Below are 19105 nucleotides of genomic sequence, written 5' to 3' on the forward strand. Positions count from 1 at the left end.
GAAAAGCAAGCCATTTTGAAGCTTATAAAAGTGGGGAAATTGATAAGAACCATTGCACAAGCATTGGATAGCTGGTACAACAACTTGGAATGTACTGTAAAATGAGCAACAGACATCAAACCGGTAGATTAAGGAAAACAACAGCCGTTGATGACATTGTGAGAGCTGTGAAGAAAAACCCCAAAACAGTCAGTGACATCACAAACGATCTCAACAGGGCAGGGGTGAAAAGTATCTCAATCAAGCGTTCGTAGAAGACTTAGAGAGCAGCAATACAGAGACTGTACCACAAGATGCAAACCACTCATCAGCAGAAAGATTTGGAAGGCAAGATGACAATTAGCAAAAAAGTAAGATTGAAGTGAAAAAACCACCGAAACAAACAGCAACTGAAAGAGGCCGGAGTAAAAGCCTGGAAAAGCATCACAGAAGATGCTGAGCTACATTATCAATGACGGCAAGATAGCCAGCCCCTTGGCAGCCATACTTGCTGATGATCGATATCACTGATCATTTAATACAGTGCCCTTTTCCTAAAATTGACAGCTCTTGAAGTCTAGTGTATGATGAACTCAGAATGTACAAAGATGCTCCACTGACTCATAGCTGACTCATAGAAAACCTATTAATATTCATTGCCAAAAGCAAATTTTGCTTCTGTTTTGGCCAGTTATTCCTTTAGAATAGATTATAATGATTATAGATAGATAGATAGATTATAATGCTCAATAAAATAATAAAGGAATTGGGCAGCAGTGACACGAAAACAAACTGTTTTTGATCCATTTTACGTTACTCCGTAGGTGTTACAGTGCGGTTGTTACTCATCCATCAAGTGGTTACGGTATTTTTGCACTGGTATGAGGTCGAGATTAATATTCTTTTTTTTTTTTCAGCAAGGATAAAAGTTTGGTGTCATGGAAACCGTGGTTCCTGGTATGGAGTGGTTCTTGGCTAGCAGTCTGGGGTTCATGTAGAAGAAAGTCTGAGGTCATTTTTTCAGTTCTTGTCTGAGAAGCATCCTTGTACATTCTCGCTGTGGATCCACCCCCTACCCGCAGGAGTGATGATTTTGCGTTTTTTCGTTTGATGTGGAGTGCTGTTTGTCTCGCAGAATGTGTGCTTGAAACCACTACATTGCTCTCCTTTTGTTCTTCTCGAGAAGGAAAACAGCAAGGCATGGGTGTGACTGTTTTTGAAATGTTTGGTGCCCGTCATGGGGCGGTACATATACCAATACCGGTCCAATACCCAACCTACTTTGGAATGTCCAATTATCTGCCCTTGGAGCTGTATTCATGCATGGTGGAATTTGACTGCAGATTTGGGAGATTGCAGACGCTTCTCCTCCAAAACATGTGGTGTCGCCAGCTGCTTCTTTTCACACAGTGTGGTACAGTGATTACTAACTGTAACAGATTGGAGTGACAGTGTGGTATAGTGATTATTAACTGTAACATACTGGAATGACAGTTCAGTACAGTGGTTACTAATTGTAACAGATTACAGAGAGAGTGTGGTACAGTGATTAATAACTAATAGACTACAGTTAAGCTAGCGCAGAACAGAGTTGCGGATTTGACGTGCCCGTCCGATCGACTTACTGTTGCTAGGTAGCGGATAATGTGGAGCCCAAACCAGCTGAACGCTCCCATACCCTAGGCAACTTACTCGGCCATTTGGACTTGCTATATGTATGGAACTACCGGACAAAGCCTTCACAGGTATGGTCTGGATTCGATACGAGACCGTGGTGGGGCTCATCCATGCACCACAGCGTGGTGCCTTCACCAAATGAGCTGCCAAACAGACCGCCTCTGACTTTTAATAGATGTAGTGGACCATGGACGTCATGTGTTTGACCCTCTGTTTTTTGCCTGTCTGTCTGTCTGTCTCTGCTACGGTTGTTTGCCTGCGATGAGCATACAAGTTTTTAGTTACAATTACAGCTGGAATGAAAAGTTTCAGAATGGATTTTATCGTGTCTATATTTCATCCAGGCAGACATTCAGACCTAAAAATGTATCCAAAATTTGCAGACAGCTACAGTCTGGGTAGACACCGATTACAGTCTGGGTTGCCCGATTAATCATGGTTTTTTACAAAACGATGAAGGCATGTAAAAGTCAGTCTTGGGTCACTTGCGTAATTGTTTTTGATTCAGGTATGTTTCTCTGCTTGATTGATCTTGCCTGGTGCAATTGAGCCAACCGAAAGGAGGGTCCGAATGTGGGATTTGCAGCTTCTGAGAGTATTTCATACAGCAGACAAGCTCAGTAAAACAATGACATAATTGACCCAGGTCTGGAGTAACACAAAGTAACACAGGAACACACCACAGCTTAAAAGGTTTGGTACAATGAACAGGAAATGACATGCACAGCACTGACACCTTTTATTCTTGAAAAGACTGGAGAAAATGTTATGATGTAAAGTCTGCCCTAACTGTCTCTGCGCATGCTGTTCCAGTGCGTCACCAACAGTAAGGAAATTCCAGTGGACACCCTCAAAGTAGTGAGAGAAAATCCCGAAATGAGTGACTGGATCTGGCCGCTTCATCGCCAGGCCCCCTTCTACGTCAGTGACACTCCCTACACCAGGATCACCGTGGATACTGTCACTGACGTTGACGGTCGCCCTCATAATGTGCTGTTACTCGCCACTGGTACGTCAGCAGCGCTTATGAAATATCATTGATTGGCGTGACAGTGTGGTGCTGTGGTAATAGATTAGAGCAGCATACTCAACTCTAAACCCTGAGAGCTGCAGTGCCTGCAGATATTTGCTTCAGTCATGCAGTACACCACCTGATTTCACTAATTATTTACATCCTTCAGGGAGTAAGCTCCTTAGTGAAATCAAGTGGTGTAGCACATGGTTGGACCGAATGCCTGCAGACACTGCTGCCTGCAGTACCTGGAGTTGAGTAGCCCTAGATGATGATAGTGTAGTACAGCGGTTATTAAAGGTACAATAGGTAAGATTATTGTAAATACCTTCCTATCATTGAAAAAGGCTCACTGTCATGTTGACTCACCCTCTGCCTGTGTTTTATAGTCCTTAAATTTTGGTTTCAAAATAGACATTTGTTGGGCAATCACTCTCAAGCTTATTGTTGAAAAATGGTTCTAACTGCCACAGCCAATGGCGCAGCTTATTCAGGTTTTCGTGTAGTTGCCCAAATTGCAATCCAGACAAGCGATCACTGAAACTCTGTATACTATTGCTTATTGTACAAGCGAAGACTACATATCTAGTTTTAAGACAATACCAGTTATCGGTAGCAACAAGCAAATTAGCTATATTTAGCTTGACAAATTTACAAATATCCACTTATGATAAAATATAGGCAATATGAACATAGTAGCGATTGCACAAGCATTGTGCTTCAGGTGGATATTTGTACATTTGGGACACTAACTATCCATCCATCCATCCATTATCTGAACCCGCTTATCCTGATCAGGGTCGCAGGGGGGCTGGAGCCTATCCCAGCATACATTGGGCGAAAGGCAGGAATACACCCTGGACAGGTCGCCAGTCTATCTCAGGGCACACACACCATTCACTCACACACTCATACCTACGGGCAATTTAGACTCTCCAATCAGCCTAACGTGCATGTCTTTGGACTGTGGGAGGAAACCGGAGTACCCGGAGGAAACCCACGCAGACACGGGGAGAACATGCAAACTCCGCACAGAGAGGCCCCGGCCGACGGGGATTCGAACCCAGGACCTCCTTGCTGTGAGGCGGCAGTGCTACCCACTGCACCATCCGTGCCGCCGGACACTAACTAGTAATAGCTAATTTGCTTGTTGTTACTGATAGCGAACTGGTATTGTTTTATAACTAGATAGTCTGGAGTGCAATTTGGGCAGCTACACGTTCCTTTTATCTCTATGTGTTCAATCATCCGTGTTTAGCTAAACCTTTATTTCTCTCAAACTGTAAGTTACAGTTGCATCATTTGTGGTAGACCATCTTATCTTAGTTATATAGCCAGTTAGTTACGTAGCCAAATAACTTGCTTGCTCACAATATAGTTGGTTAGCTAAAGTGAAAACTTCAAAAAGACAAAAACTATAAATAGTGTTGTGTGGCACACCAAAGTCAAGAAGTCGCCTGCAAACATTTTCTTACTAGAACACTACGAAAAGATGGCAGGCTCTGTTGTGTTTGTTACTGTCAGCGTTCCAAAGAACTGAACTGTATAATAACGCTTTATATTATGCGTTATATTCATAGACTGTGGTTTGTGGTTTGAGGTTTTGTTGTTGCAATTCCTCTCTCGACCATTAGGAGTCTGAAATTACGTATTGTACCTTTAACTATTATTAACACTTTGGAGTAACATTGTGGTGCAGTGGTTATTAATCATAACCAATTGGACTGACAGAACACTAGGAACAACTGCTGAATGTGTGCTATCAATAGGTGTGACACACCAAACAGCAGGTCCACGACTCATACCAGTCTCTAAAGGGAAAAGTTGAGTATTTTCTGTGTTCTCAGTTCATGTTTCCTCGTAACCAGTTTCTGAAAAATATATATATAGTATCATCAAGATTTTTTTAAATGGACCATGGAAAACAAAGCTGTTAACTGCTGTTAAATATAGAGGATTGGTCATAGAACCATTATCCAAAGCACTACAATTGATGCTTCTCATTCACCCATTCATACACACACTCTCACACCAACAGCGATTGTCTGCCATGCAAGGCACCAACCAGCTCGGCAGGAGCAATTGGGGGTTAGGTGTCTTGCTCAGGGACACTTTGACACACTCAGGGCGGGATCGAACCGGCAACCCTTCGACTGCCAGACGACTGCTCTTACCACCTGAGCCGATGTTGCCCCATTAATCATAAAGCTTAGTTGATGATTAATCAACCAACAGCCTTAGCAGGCTTTGTTTTGATTTAACGTTAAAACAAGAGGTTTTTATATTTCTTTATGCACTGTTTATTTCAAAAATGAAAGAAAAGGTCAAAGGTCAGTCCTATTTTCTTAGTCTGCGCTGCATAAGACACAACCTAGGTGGACTACAGGCTGATTGTAAACTGACAATTTTACGATCCCTACAGACAAGGGGATAATCCACAAGATCCTGGAGGACAACTTCACACCCTTCATCATCTCTGAGATGCGTCTTCATCACCCTGCTCCTGTTCAGTCCATGAAGCTCATCTCCAAGAAGGTGAGCTGCCTTTACAGTGCACTAAACTGCTCTCCAACAAGGTCAGTGTACAATATTCCTCTACAATATGATCAGTCTTGCACCTTAATATAAGACATGAATGCACAAAAGGTCCAGTATCATATCAATGACATCCTACATTTCAATAATACTCGCATTGTCACCTACAGTGCTTTACTGGAAACCACCCAAAATCCTTCCAGTTCTGCACGTACAAGTGCTCAGCACATAGGGAACTTGTGAGTAAGGGCTTCAATACGGTATCTGAGTTGTTCGATATTTCTGAAATTTGTATGCAGCTGAATAGTCTGTTCCTGTGGGGGAACCTACTGGATGGAATGCTTGAGAAAACAGTTGACGTGTAGCGGCGTGGTTTTTATCTGTAGAGCAAGTTCTCGGTTGGCTGCGGTTGTCTGTATCTGTTTCGCTTCTATCTTGGGGCAGGGCAAGCTCTTGGTGGGCTTCAGGGATCAGGTTGCCCAGCTGGACCTGGGGAGCTGCAGGGATTATGGCACGTCCTGTGCTGACTGTGTTTTGGCCCGCGACCCATACTGTGCTTGGAGCGGTTCAGGGTGTGCTCCAGCAGTGCTGTAAGTGAAAGCCACTGACTTGTGAACCAGTCTAATGAAAGCAAACACTGAGGATGAAGATCTGATTTTGCGTGCGTGTGTGCATGCATGTGTGCTTGCGTGAGTTTGTATGTAGCGTAACGGCTACGCAGATAAAACAGTCCACAGATAAAGATTTCTGCTTTGTCACTGGAAACCACCTGTGGCCACACATTTGATTAGCTAATTAGAAATGTCAGGCACTTATTATACAGTACGTCACTTTGGATAAAAGCATTTGCCAAATAATTTGTAATGCAATGTAAAGGTAGAAAAGCAAACCTAATAAACTGTGAGATAATCTAGGGTGAAGCCCCCACCCCCCCAAAAGGGGCTTTTCTCTCAATCTTCTTTTCCCCAGATTTCTGACTTTTTCGTGTTCTTTCCCTTAGGGGAGCAATTCAAAACATTGATGGGGGCACCGTCGATGTTTGTCCACAGAGCGGAACAGGTAAATTTGGTTGGAAAATTGTGTCCATAATGTAGTTATTATATAATGCCAGGGCTTATGGTCAAATCAAAGCAAATCAAGTTATTCATATTACACATTTCACATAACATTTGTCACAGTATGCATCACAGCATTCCCTGGGCTTGGTGCCTTGGATGGTAGTGGCAAGGAAAAACTCCCTGGGTGGTACAACAGAATGAACACTTGGATGAAACCAGATTCATTAGAGGGAGCCCATCCTCTTTTTGCTGGCTGAGGGTGTCCAGTGGCAACATAGTTATAATAATTTGGGGCTTACCAAGACTCTACTACACCTATAATTTACTGTTAAATAAACCCCTTTTCAGTATCTGGACTTCTGTATGGTTGAAACAGCATAATACATTTGCCATTCTAATTTCAAGCCGTTATAGTTGCCCAAGGTACTAGTAATGCTTAATATTAGTTACAAGTACTAACTGACAGAGTTCCAAAACCTTTGCACAGGGCCTTTTTCCTTTTCCATTATTTTGAAAAACTGTAAAATATATATTTTTTAAAAGCTTGCTTTAAAATTTGAAGAAATGTGTGTCATGTTTAGAGGTCAGGTTTGCTTCTGTTAAATGAGATATTAATTGTAAAAGGCTTTTTGATCAGGGGTGCCCAAATCTTTGCACACTAATGTATATAGCTAACACCTACAGTGAGCTCCATATGTCTTGGGATCAAGACATATTTTCTCTTGATTTGATTGTGTATTCCAAAATGTAAGATTTTTAATCAGACATAATGTGGCCAAAGTGCCCATTCTCTGCTTTATTAAAGGGTATTATTCATTTTGGTTTCACTGTGTAGAAATTACAGCACCTCTACAGTTGATGCCTGAAGAATTTCCACCATAATGACAAAAAAACCCCTGATTTTCCACTCCAGATCAGAGACAAAATGGGCCTTTCTCTATCTGACGTTTCCTGTGTCACTGCTTGCATGTGATAGAACATCACTTTTTGCGATAAAACATAGTTTTTCAAGACCAGGCTGACTTGTTGGACATTTCTCCTGGTGAAAGATTGTGTGACGCGTGACCCCCTGTTGCCAATCAGTCATGTAGTGTGCGATCCACAATGACTTCTAGATGCCTGAACCCAGAAAGTTGTGTTGTGTGAACAGTAAAGCGATCTGATGACTTTGAAAGGTCTTGTGGATAGGTGAGATCAAGATTCACTTGCATCAGATTGATGGCAAGAGCTATGGGTGGAAGCCAAAACGCACTGCCCAAGATGCAAAGCACCGCCATGTTACGTATCGCACTCTCCAGCCTGTTTATAATAAACACCCGAACAAAAACCAAAGAGACGCGACATGCAAAAACACTTGGATGAGGGTATCCAGTGGCAACATGGATAGTTGTTAAAAATTTAATGGTTGGATGGGGCTTCCTGCTGAGCTGTCCCAAAGTAGGCATGTCAGATGACTTTCCGAACCCTGAATTTGGGGCTTACCAAGACTCTGACTGTAACTACACCTATAATTTACTGTTAAATAAACCCCTTTTCAGTATCTGGACTTCTGTATGGTTGAAACAACATAATACATTTGCCATTCTAATTTCAAGCCGTTATAGTTGCCCAAGGTACTAATAATGCTTAATATTGCATTGCCCAAGATGCAAAGCACCCGAACAAAAACCAAAGAGACGCGACATGCAAAAACCACAATGTTTGTTGTCTTCTGGCAAACTGGCTTACCTCGTTATCTCCGCCTCACTGAGAACGTGCAAATAGAAAACGTAATTTGCTAGGTAACCAAAAAGGAGTATATTTACAAATGGAAGACGGCAAGCGAAACAAAGGGTGGCGCTGACGTGGTTGACGACTGTGAAACAGCTGCCTTTTTCCCACGCACCAGAGGGTCTTATCTGGACTGGTCTACATTGTCTTCCAGTGGGATGTTGGGGCAATTACCTGTGTAGGCCTACAACTACGAAACACGGGAGAGAGCGAGCAACTTCGGCAGGTTCACGTAACAATGCTTAGAGTGGGACCCAACGCAGAAACACAAACAGTCTTTACTGGGCAAACGCGGAATCAAAATAACAGTAATCCAACAAAAACATGCGGGATACTGTAGACACAGGGAAGCTGGGAAAGTACATGGGCAAAAAACACGACAGAGCAGCAACACAAAGGGCAGGAGCAGAATGGGGAAGTTCAGCGAAACACAAGGGAAGCAGGCAACATATATACACGGGACACACCTGCGGACAGTAGTCTAAATTAGCTAGACTCATGCAGACTAAGAAGAACCAATCATCTAGGCTTTCCTAAACAATAGTTTCCTAAACAAAGTTTTTTTCCCGGAGGCATTGTAACACTCGGCAAACATGCTGAACATGTTCCATGAGGCCCTTGGAAAACATCAGGATATCCTCCAGGTAGACAAACACAAACCGGTAGAGGTAATCTGATGATGGACAGCAGGGACAGCGAATGGAAATGGTTGATGGCTTCATCTGTAGAGTTTAAGGGGGGGAAACAGACAGACATACATACGTGGAACGTAACAAGGTGCATGTCAATTATCCGGGCCTGAAAAACAGCAGGACAATTAGGAAGCCTGGAAGGCATCACCAGATAGATATTCATTGTACCCCTGTGGTTTACTATAGTTTTTCATTCATCTCCCTCCCAAATAATTTGAATACATTTAAAAGTAACGCATTAAAAATAGTTTCTATGCTAAAATGAACAAACAACAACACTTCTGTATTCCAGTTCTGTATGATGAGTGTGTGTAGGGTGAGTGTGTGTAGGGTGTAGTCCTGGTCCCACAGTGGTGGAATGACCTCCCGGTGGATGTCAGAACGGCAGAGTCTCTGACCTCCTTCAAGCGCAGACTGAAGACTCATCTCTTCAGGCTACACCTTTCCCCCCCTATCTCACCACCATGATTAGCCTTATATATGCCATAGACTGTAATGGCACTTATGTATAGATTGTATAGATATTGTTACTTGTATAGATATATATATATTTTTTGTATTAGCTATTGTATTGTTGTACTCAGGGTATTCTAGCTGCCAACTGTGGTATGCTAGTTTGGAAGTTGATTGTATTCTTCAAGGGTTCTGATTATTTGTATGTTTACACTAGGACTCGGAACTGTACTGTCCTCTCAGGTCCTCTTCGCACTTGTACTTGATCTGCACTTCGTTGTACGTCGCTCTGGATAAGAGCGTCTGCTAAATGCCATGTAATGTAATGTAATGTAATGTGTATGATGAGTGTATGATGAGTGTTTAGAGTGAGTGTGTGTAGGGTATATGATGAGTGTGTGTAGGGTGAGTGTGTGTAGGGTGTATGATGAGTGTGTGTAGGGTGAGTGTGTGTAGGGTGTATGATGAGTGTGTGTAGGGTGTATGATGAGTGTGTGTAGGGTGAGTGTGTGTAGGGTGTATGATGAGTGTGTGTAGGGTGAGTGTGTGGAGTGAGCATTGGGTATAGGGTGTTGGGTGTAGTATGTACTGTGAGTGAGTATAGAGTATTGGGTGACTGAGTGGTAAGACGCATTCACTCGATAGCAATCTTGTGTTCACACCCCTCCCTCACTACCCTCCAGATCAGCAGCGCAACAGACCGCCATCACCTGAGCTGCTGGGAGTTTCCCACGTCCTGCCCATGGGTGTGGCCTTTTACATGTCCTGCCCTGTGCGCTCCTACCACGCTTCTTACACCTGGGAGCACGAGGGGCAGAGCAGCCCGTGCGTGGCTGCCCAGAGGGAGCCGCAGACGCAGGAGGACTGCCTGCAACTCATCCCGGCGGTGAGGGCGAAGCACTACGGGACCCATGAATGCGTCTCCGTGGAGCAGAACTACACCAGAGTCCTCAAATCCTACCGGCTGCTCCCACCCATTGAGAACCGTGCGAGGCGGGCATGGTGGTCCTCTGTCACCACATCCCTCTCAGGGCTAGCTCTGGTCTCCATCCTCTGCCACTAATGTGAAGACTTAAGATTGCGATGAAACCACCAGCACTAGGAAATGCGAGAGCTTTTGCCGTACTCTCTGACTCAATTTAGTTTTTTTATAATATGCGTTTCTCAGGGACTGTGAGAGATGGTGAGAGAAAGTGATATGGAGAGGTTGTGTTGGCCACCCTGCCCACTGCACCAAGCAGAAAAGCGTCTAAGGTCTGATAGTAAATATACTGCTACTACTACTACGAATAATAATTATACTTTGCAATTATCTAGCAGTTATCAGTCTCAAAGCATTATGTTAATGTGTAAATGCACTATGCAAATGCATTATTATTATAGTATTATTATTAATATTATCCATTCATCCATTATCTTAACCTACTTATCCTGAACAGGGTCGCAGGGGGGCTGGAGCCTATCCCAGCATACATTGGGCGAAAGGCAGGAATACACCCTGGACTGGTTGCCAGTATAATAATATTCTTATTATGATTATTATTCTTATTATTAATATTATTATTATTATTATTATTATTATCATTGTGTGTCTATACCGCTCTCTCATTGAACATGTGACTCACTGTACACTTTGAACTGTGCGTTACAGTCCTGAACTCAACATCAGATTAACTCCCAAAGATTTGGATGTTCTGTTGGTGTGAGTATTGTGGTATTGACTTTTTCCATTAGTAAGGATTACCTGAAGTTTGAATTTCTGGCTTGTACTGGAATAGATGTTAGAGTTGAAGGACTTGGGTGTGTGCAGTACGTTTTAGACAATGTTACGGGCCAGTTGCACAGTAGAGTAATGTATTATTAACTGCACTTTAGAGCTTGTAGATTGTGTACACAGAGAGACAGTCTTCAATTTAGTTTGTTAATGCCCTGTCTGCTCACATCGAAACTTCACAATGTGTAATATTGTCATATGGAGGGGCTTTAAACCCAGGTCAGATAGACAATTGAGTAGACTCCACAGTCAAACATTGTAGTTAAATTTAATGATTGGCACAAAAGTAGGTTGACTATGTTTAAAATTCTGACTCATTTGAGTTTTTGGATCTCAAAGAGCCCAGCATCCGGCAACATACCTTCTAAATTTAGAGGATACTTTCACACTGGGCATTTCTAATGCATGACAAAGGCTATTGATTCATTATCTTAGCGGGTATGTTGCAGAGCTATCATTTTATTGATTTACACTGCAGGGCACATTCCTTATGTATGGTGCCTAGTCCACTTTTGGGAGTGGTTAGAAAACCCAGGAAGTCTTATTCCTGAAGCACTTTGTTCATTCTCATCGCCAAATAAATTTGTCAGTTGTGCAATATCAGATTGACTGTTACAAGAATTCTATCTTGATCAGTTTCAAAAGTATCAATGCTCCGTTGAGCATCAAAGCGATTTATGCGGGCAATAATTATCATTTACAGGGAGAAACCAAATAAAGCAATAAGACAGTTTCATTAGTAATGTATTTATTTTAATGTTTATTTATACCGGCAAGTAAACTATAGCTTTAAAAAAATGGTCTTTTGCATTTCAGTAGTTCGTTTTTTCCTTAAAGTCATGAAGAATTGATCGAATTTATTTTGTGTACTGGTTTATTTATATAGTCGAGTAATCAATAGCTTAAACAATAGTTCGAGACATTCCAAAGTTTAATTTTAATAATCCTTTAATAATGTTTATGCAGAAATTATTTTTGTGAGTTTATGCATGGTAATATATCCACTGTGTTTTTCATATAATTGTTCAGCATTGGTCCCTCTTGTGTATGTATCAGTATCAAGTGTTCATACTTAGGAAGCATTATTAAGATTTATGACAGTTTAGGTATATACTCAAAAAAAGCCTAAAATCTGAACAACAACAACAAGAAAAACGCCATTATAGCTGGATTTGTTTTAGATTATATAAACTTCTTTGGAATGATAAATGCCATTTGGGATGGTGGAATTTGGATTTCTTCAGAATATCAACCAATATTGTTTTCTAGGTCTACATGGGAACATGAAAATTAGCTGCTGGTTCCAGATAATTCCACAAAGGAGTGCTTGAAATAATGGCTTGTGCAAGCTGTGTATCTTCTGTTATTTCTGTTTGTCTTTTGCACTGATATATCGTATTCGTTGGCTACTTGTTATTGTGGTCAATGTTAAATAGTATGGTTAAAGCAATAAACAATGTTTCTTGTGAAAATGTTTCCCCCCTTTTCTTTATCATGTTGCGACTGTGTGGTTCACTGTTGACTTCCACACTGTTTTAATAAGTTAGTATTTTTGTCCTTTCGGTTTTGACATGCATCCTTTGGACCAAAATGTTGACGTAATAAAAGGAGATCTTAACAATGTTTTTGGGAATGAATTGCCATTTTGGAATTCATTTTTAAATACAGTGATACCGTTTGGTTTAAATACTGAAGGGGATTTAAGGCCCTTTCATATCTCAAACTGAGATATCAATGCTAATATAAAATGGTAGGTTCATGCCTGAAATTTTTTTTTTTTTAAGTAGATACAAATAGGTGGAGAAAAACATTGACTGCAGTCTGAAGCTTTCAATCTGTCTTATTTATTGGAACTTTGTGTATTTCTTATGCTGAGTAATTCTTGCAACTTCTATTAAGATATTTGTGGTAAAAAGAAAGAGTGGCACCATTGCTTTATTAGGACTTTGAGCGGCTGTGGTTGTTGGAAGTGCAGAGTGAAGCACTGAATGCTCCTGACCTTGAATGACCAGCTGAGCTTATCAGAACCCATTGTGGCAACCATTCAGTCCTGTCAATGCTCCTTTCACAATAGGAGGCTTCAACAGGTGATGAGGCTTTATGCTCTTAAAACAGGACTGGCACTGACATGGATAATGCATGCATTCATCCCCGGTATCAGTCATTACCTGCAATGAAAACTAAATTAATTCCTGGAAGGAAAAACAAAACCTCTTCCATTTTTAATGTTGAAAGGAGAACGGCATTCATATTTTATAAGGCACAGACTCTGACACTGCGCCGGGATGGATGGATGGTGTCAGTAATGTGGTGACGGGGGAGGGAGCGACTCGTAATGGACACAAAATAAACTGACACCAACCGGGGATGACGGTTCTGAACACAAGCAGCCCATTGTGCCCGGAACAGTCTAAACATTGTGTAAACACAATCAGCAGCCTATTTGGGAACAAGGTGTGTGTACTCTTTAGCCAATCGGCTATACTTTTGCAGTTTGAGACCTATGGGATAAAGTTAAAAGATGTTCTCCAGGATGAAATATACAGTATCTATAAAGAGACCATATTTCCCCAACATGTTCAATGATGTTTGATCACCATTATTTTTTTGGCAGGAGACTAAGGCATGACTAAAACCATTTGGGTGTGTTGTGGTGTGACTGGGGTGTGACTGGAACCAGTCTACTTGGATTACCCAGTCTACACGGTATAGGATTCACACCCAAGTCCAATGCTCTACTGAATGGCTTTCTTACTCCATTACTGTGTTAGGAAGAGCTGTGTGATAACAGATTAGGCATTGTACAGTGTATAGTATAGGAGAGCATAGTAGTAATGTCTAGCATAGTACAAGACATTTGCACTCCACTGTGCTGTATGTGTTATAATCGGTCTTGCAGTAATACTATTTTTCCAGTGCTACAGAGGTATCATTATATTATAAATGATTATATACATGTATTATACTAATATGTATTTTAATTACATATTCATTATATTATTTTGCCAATGCTGGAATCATGTCCAGCAGAAGCTTTGTCAAGCACGCATTTAGGTGTCTTTTCGAGTTCTTTGTATTGGGTTGTACCTGTCAGTTTCTCTGCAACATGTCCTACCCTTTTGATGCATTTTGCTATTTATAGTTTTTTTGACTGTGCTGTGCATCAACTGGGCCAGTGTTTGATATTCTTTAAAAAAATGTCGATCTTATTGAACATTTTATCTATTAACTGATTATTATATCATTTCAAAGAGGCTTTTGTCTTTTGTCATGCAATTAATGACATGCAATTAATCAATACAACCCTTATAAAATTAGGCAATCCTCGTGTCGTAAATGTACTTTTGTCAAAGGCACAAAAGTACCCCTGTAATTTTTCTGGTTAAATAAAATTCCCTCAACACTTTATGAACACTGCTGCCCCCTTGTGTACAAATGTTTAAAAAAAAAATGGTTTATAATGATGTAGACACTCACTGAGCACTTTATTAGGAAAAAAAATTCTTTATTACACCTTCTTATTAATGCTATTCAATTGTGTGGCAGCAGTACAATGCATACAATCATGTAGATACAGGTCAGGAGATTCAGTTAATGTTCACATCAACCATTAGAAAGGGGAAGAAATGTGATCTAAGTGACTTTGACTGTGGAATGATTGTTGGTGGCAGACAGGGTGGTTTGAGTATTTCAGAAACTGCTGATCTCCTGGGATTTGCATGCACACTAGTCTCTAGAGATTGCAAAGAATGGTGCAAAAAAACAAAACAAAAACAGTTCTGCAGACAGAAACGGCTTGTTAATGAGAAATGTCAGAGGAGAATGGCCAGACTGGTCAAAGCTGACAGGAAGGTGACAATAACGCAAATAACCACACATTACAACTGTGGTATGCAGAAGAGCATCTCTAAACACACAACGCCTGCCGACATTGGCTCAGGTGGTAAGAGCAGTTGTCTGGCAGTCGGAGGGTGGCCAGTTCGATTCCCTCCCTAGGTATGCGTCGAAGCGTCCTTTAGCCACACACCTAAATGTTCCTGACTGGTTGGTGCCTTGCATGGCAGCCAATTGCCGTTGGTGTGTGAATGGGTGAATAAGAAGCATCAATTGCATACTTTGGATAAAGCTGCTATATAAATAGCAACCATTTACCATTTACAACACATTCTAACTCTAAGTGGATAAGCTACAGCAGTAGAAGTCCAAATAATAAGTCTAATAAATACCTAATAAAGTGCTCAGTGAGTGTATATTGTGGGATCACAAGGGGACAGGTGATGGATGGTCACTATATCCCCATCTGCTGGCAGCAGGAAGGACTGCAACATAAAATGGGCACTGGTCCAGAGACTCAATATCCCAGCAACCAGGTGCGGGAGACAGGTGCCGGTGATTGAGCCACCTGATTGTGGATAGGGAGAGGAGCAAACAAAGCAAGGGAAGAGGAGAACAAAGAGAGGCTACGAAAATGACCTTTGGAAAGCACCCAGGGAAGTACTGTTTGATATTTGGGAGACTTATTAAAATCTTCTGTTTTTCATTAGAATCCCTGGTTTTGTGTCCTTATCTGCACTGCCACACCCTGCCCTGAGCGACACTGCCTCTCATGATATCACAATGTATATATTTCTTTATTTGTATAGCACTTTTTAAAACACAAAACACAAAGCAGCTTTGCAAACAACCCAGGCCTGTGACCCCCTCATAGAAAGCCAAGGCAACAGTGAGCAGAACCGGGCTCAGAGGGGGGGCCCATCCGCTTCTGTCTGGCAGTGGGCAAATAGTGAGTTTAACAGCAGTATTATATGTAATATATAAATACATTTAATTAATAAATTAATAAATAATAATTATGCAGGTTACAAATAATATTTGTAATATTTATATTATAGATGATTATCTGGGGAGGTCCGGTTCTTGGCACAAGGAGGGCAGAAGTAGCAGGTTAGCTGAAGCTGGGGTCTGGTTTTGGTGCTTGAGCTCCAGCTCCAACGATGATTAGTGGATGGTGAGATTAGAAAAGAGAAGCAGGATAGCAGAAAAGGAAGGATAGAGGTGCCTGTGTGCGATAAAGAAAACCCTGCCAGAATAACCCTATGGCAGCATAACAAAGGGACAACAGGCAAGGGACCGGCATAGACATGAGAACAACCCTAAGGCAATCAACACCAGACCATGGCTAGATCCACTCAACACAGAGGGTCACTCCCTACTCCCCAGCTAGACCCCTGGTCTGCCAGCTCTGGTCGCCTTATGGTTCCCTCTCTATGTGCACCTGTCGGTTGAGCTGCACGTTCACGCCAGTTTTCCGTTCTGGTTCCTCAGTGGTGGAATGACTTGCCTACCACTGTCAGGACAGCAGAATCCCTCCCGCTATTTTGACGCAGTCTAAAAACACAACTTTTCAAACTCTACCTTTGTCCTCCCTCCTGATTTCCCCAACCCCCCTTTCTGATATCCCTATCCTCCTTGTCTAACCCCCCCAAAAAAAAAAAAAAAAAAAAAAAAAATTAGCACTTATGATGACTATATGTTTAGAACAGCATTTCATGTGTATTTTATGGTTATGGATGTGATGCTTTGACTTGGAAGTCAATGCATGTGGAAGGGATGCACTTGTAAATCGCTTTGGATTAAAAGCGTCTGCCAAATGACTAAAATGTAAAATGTAAATGTCCATGCCATGATATAGAGACAGCAATGACCAGTTAGTCCACCAGAGACTATGATACATGTCAACACCAAGTCAAGTCCATCAATTAAAGGATTTGCTGTATAGGTAAGTTTTGAGCCTAGACCTAAACAGTGAAAGAGTCTGCTCCGCAAATTTCAGCGGGTAAATTGTTCCGCTGGAGAGGGGCTCAATAGGAAAAGGCTCTACCGCCTACAGTACATCTACCCGCTCTTGGACCAATGAGAAGTCCTGCACTTTGGAAAGTTTGTGGAGGAATGTAAGGGTGAAGGAGGTCCTTTACAGTTATGTTCAAATATATAGCAGTGTGTTAAAAAAAAGTGAATAAAGTGCAAATATTTTTTAATAGCTTTTAGTTCAATATTTCAAATATAGTGGAAACATTACACATTCAATTTCAAATCAAAGCATTAGAAAATTTGATCAAGTTTGTGTTATTCTTTTACAGGAAGCAAAGAAAAGGAATATTAATCTGTTCAAAAAAGTGTCGACATTTTCCAACTGTTTAAACTGAAGACATTTTTCAAGATTTAACTTCACTTTAAATTACCAAACTAATATTTACTTGCATAACCATTGTTGTTGATAACTCCTGTGCATCTGCGTTGCATCGATTCAACCAACTTTTGGAACCTAGAAACAGGTATTTCTGCCCAGGATGAACAAACTACATTCCACAGTTCCTGTGAATTTTTGGGTTTTGATTCAGAAACTCCATTTTTAATGTCACCCCACAAGTTTTCAATGGGGTTGAGGGCGGGGATGGAGCTGGCCACTCCATTACCTCAATCCTTTTTGTCTGGAACCAAAATGTTGCTGGCTTACTTGTTTGTTTGGGATTGTTGTCTTATTGAAACACCCATTTCAGGGGCATTTCCTCTTCGGCATATGGCAACATAATCTCTTCAAGTATTTTCATTTATTCAAACTGATCCGTGATCTCTGGAATACAAACCCAACACTGCAGTATGAAAAACATCCCCATACCATGAATTTTACACCACCATGCTTCACTGTCTTCAAAGTGTACTGTGGCTTGAATTCAGTACCCAGGGGTCATCTAACATACTGTCGACGACCACTAGACCCGAAAATAACAATTTTACTCTCATCAGTCCACAGAATGTTATGCCATTTCTCTTTGGGCCAATCGATGTGTTCCTTGGCAAATTTTAACCGATTCTGTACATTCTGCTTTATGGGGGTTTCTTGCTGATAGCTTAGCTTTGATCAATGACTGTAACAGCAGTTACAGGTAATTGTAGATCATCTTTGATCTTTCTGGAGCTGATGAATGTCTGAAACTGTTCCATTCCGACTACTTTTCGATCCAATTTAACAGTAGCTGCTCGCTTTCTTCCACTTGTTTTCGGTTTTTGTTGCCATTTTAAAGCATTTGAGATCATTTTAGCTGAGCATCCTATACTTTGCTGCACTTCTTTATACTTTTCCCCTCTCCAATCAACTTTTTAATCAAATATCGTTGTTCTTCCAAACAATGTTCGGAACAGCCCATTTTACTAAGCAATTCAGAAGGAAATATATTTTCTAACAATATGTGAAACATTTGCTTCCCTTCTTCCTTAATAAAGGATAATTAATGACATCTGTTTTTTCACAGAATGAATGAATTCTCTAATTAAACTCCAGACTGCTATTATTTTGAACATGCCCCTTTCAATGAATGAGTCAATTACTCAGAACAAGCAGCATGCATGTCATGACAGTTGGGTCTGTTGTTTTTCTATTACACTACTACATCTATAAGTAAAGTATTTGTCATGCAGAAATATCACTACTACTAATAACAGTGGTTCATCAGGTTACTGATGTTGTCCTGCTATTTTCTTCAACACAACTGTAGATAGGGAGGGGCAAGCCCATTTAAAGCTTTAAATGTGAGGAGGAATACTTTACTTTGAAATCAATACGAAATTTAATGGGAAGCCAATAATGATGGTTTATTGTATGAAGTGGTAATCACAATGTCAAAAATACAGTATTGGTTTTTGTCACCTGAATACAAATTTGAATGTAAATTCTAATGTACATTGGGACCTATGGATTAATTATTTATTATTATTACATTTTTGCTGCTCAAAATTTGACTTTGTATGAAGGGCCCAAGGTACCTGTTTGTGATGTTTATTACATATGAACAGGCATTCAGCAAAAAAAAGTTTTGGATGTTACCCAATGCTTTAAACTAGTGAGGACTTACGTGATGATATATTGATTATGATTTCAAAATAGTATGTTTTTAACAATTCAGAATTTAAATAATAATACCATCTCAGAAACCATCTTGTCTTTTTATAAAAATAGCCACAGGATCATATATCCTGCGAGTCTCTAGTCTAACAACAATGACAAAACAAAACTAAAAGAAAAAAATGAAAACGGTGATTTTTCTGAGCTTTTCAGTTAGCCTTATGTAAATCTGAATTTAAGAAATGTATCTGG

At 40.8% G+C, this 19105-nt stretch overlaps 1 protein-coding gene across 2 annotated transcripts in view; it reads left to right on the top strand.

The window, feature by feature from the left end:
• The window catches only part of LOC133130875 (semaphorin-7A-like), a 30787-nt gene extending 18365 nt beyond the window's left edge, over positions 1–12422 (top strand). For both annotated transcript variants that reach the window (XM_061245825.1, XM_061245824.1), the window contains 5 exons: positions 2470–2665; positions 5091–5203; positions 5648–5793; positions 6204–6262; positions 9860–12422. In XM_061245825.1, the coding sequence (XP_061101809.1) occupies positions 2470–2665; positions 5091–5203; positions 5648–5793; positions 6204–6262; positions 9860–10239 (894 nt within the window). In that variant the 3' untranslated portion in view covers positions 10240–12422. The remainder of the gene's footprint in view (positions 1–2469; positions 2666–5090; positions 5204–5647; positions 5794–6203; positions 6263–9859) is intronic.
• Positions 12423–19105: the final 6683 nt, after the last annotated feature.

Source organism: Conger conger, chromosome 6 (assembly GCF_963514075.1).
Source record: "Conger conger chromosome 6, fConCon1.1, whole genome shotgun sequence".
Classification (NCBI taxonomy): domain Eukaryota; kingdom Metazoa; phylum Chordata; class Actinopteri; order Anguilliformes; family Congridae; genus Conger; species Conger conger.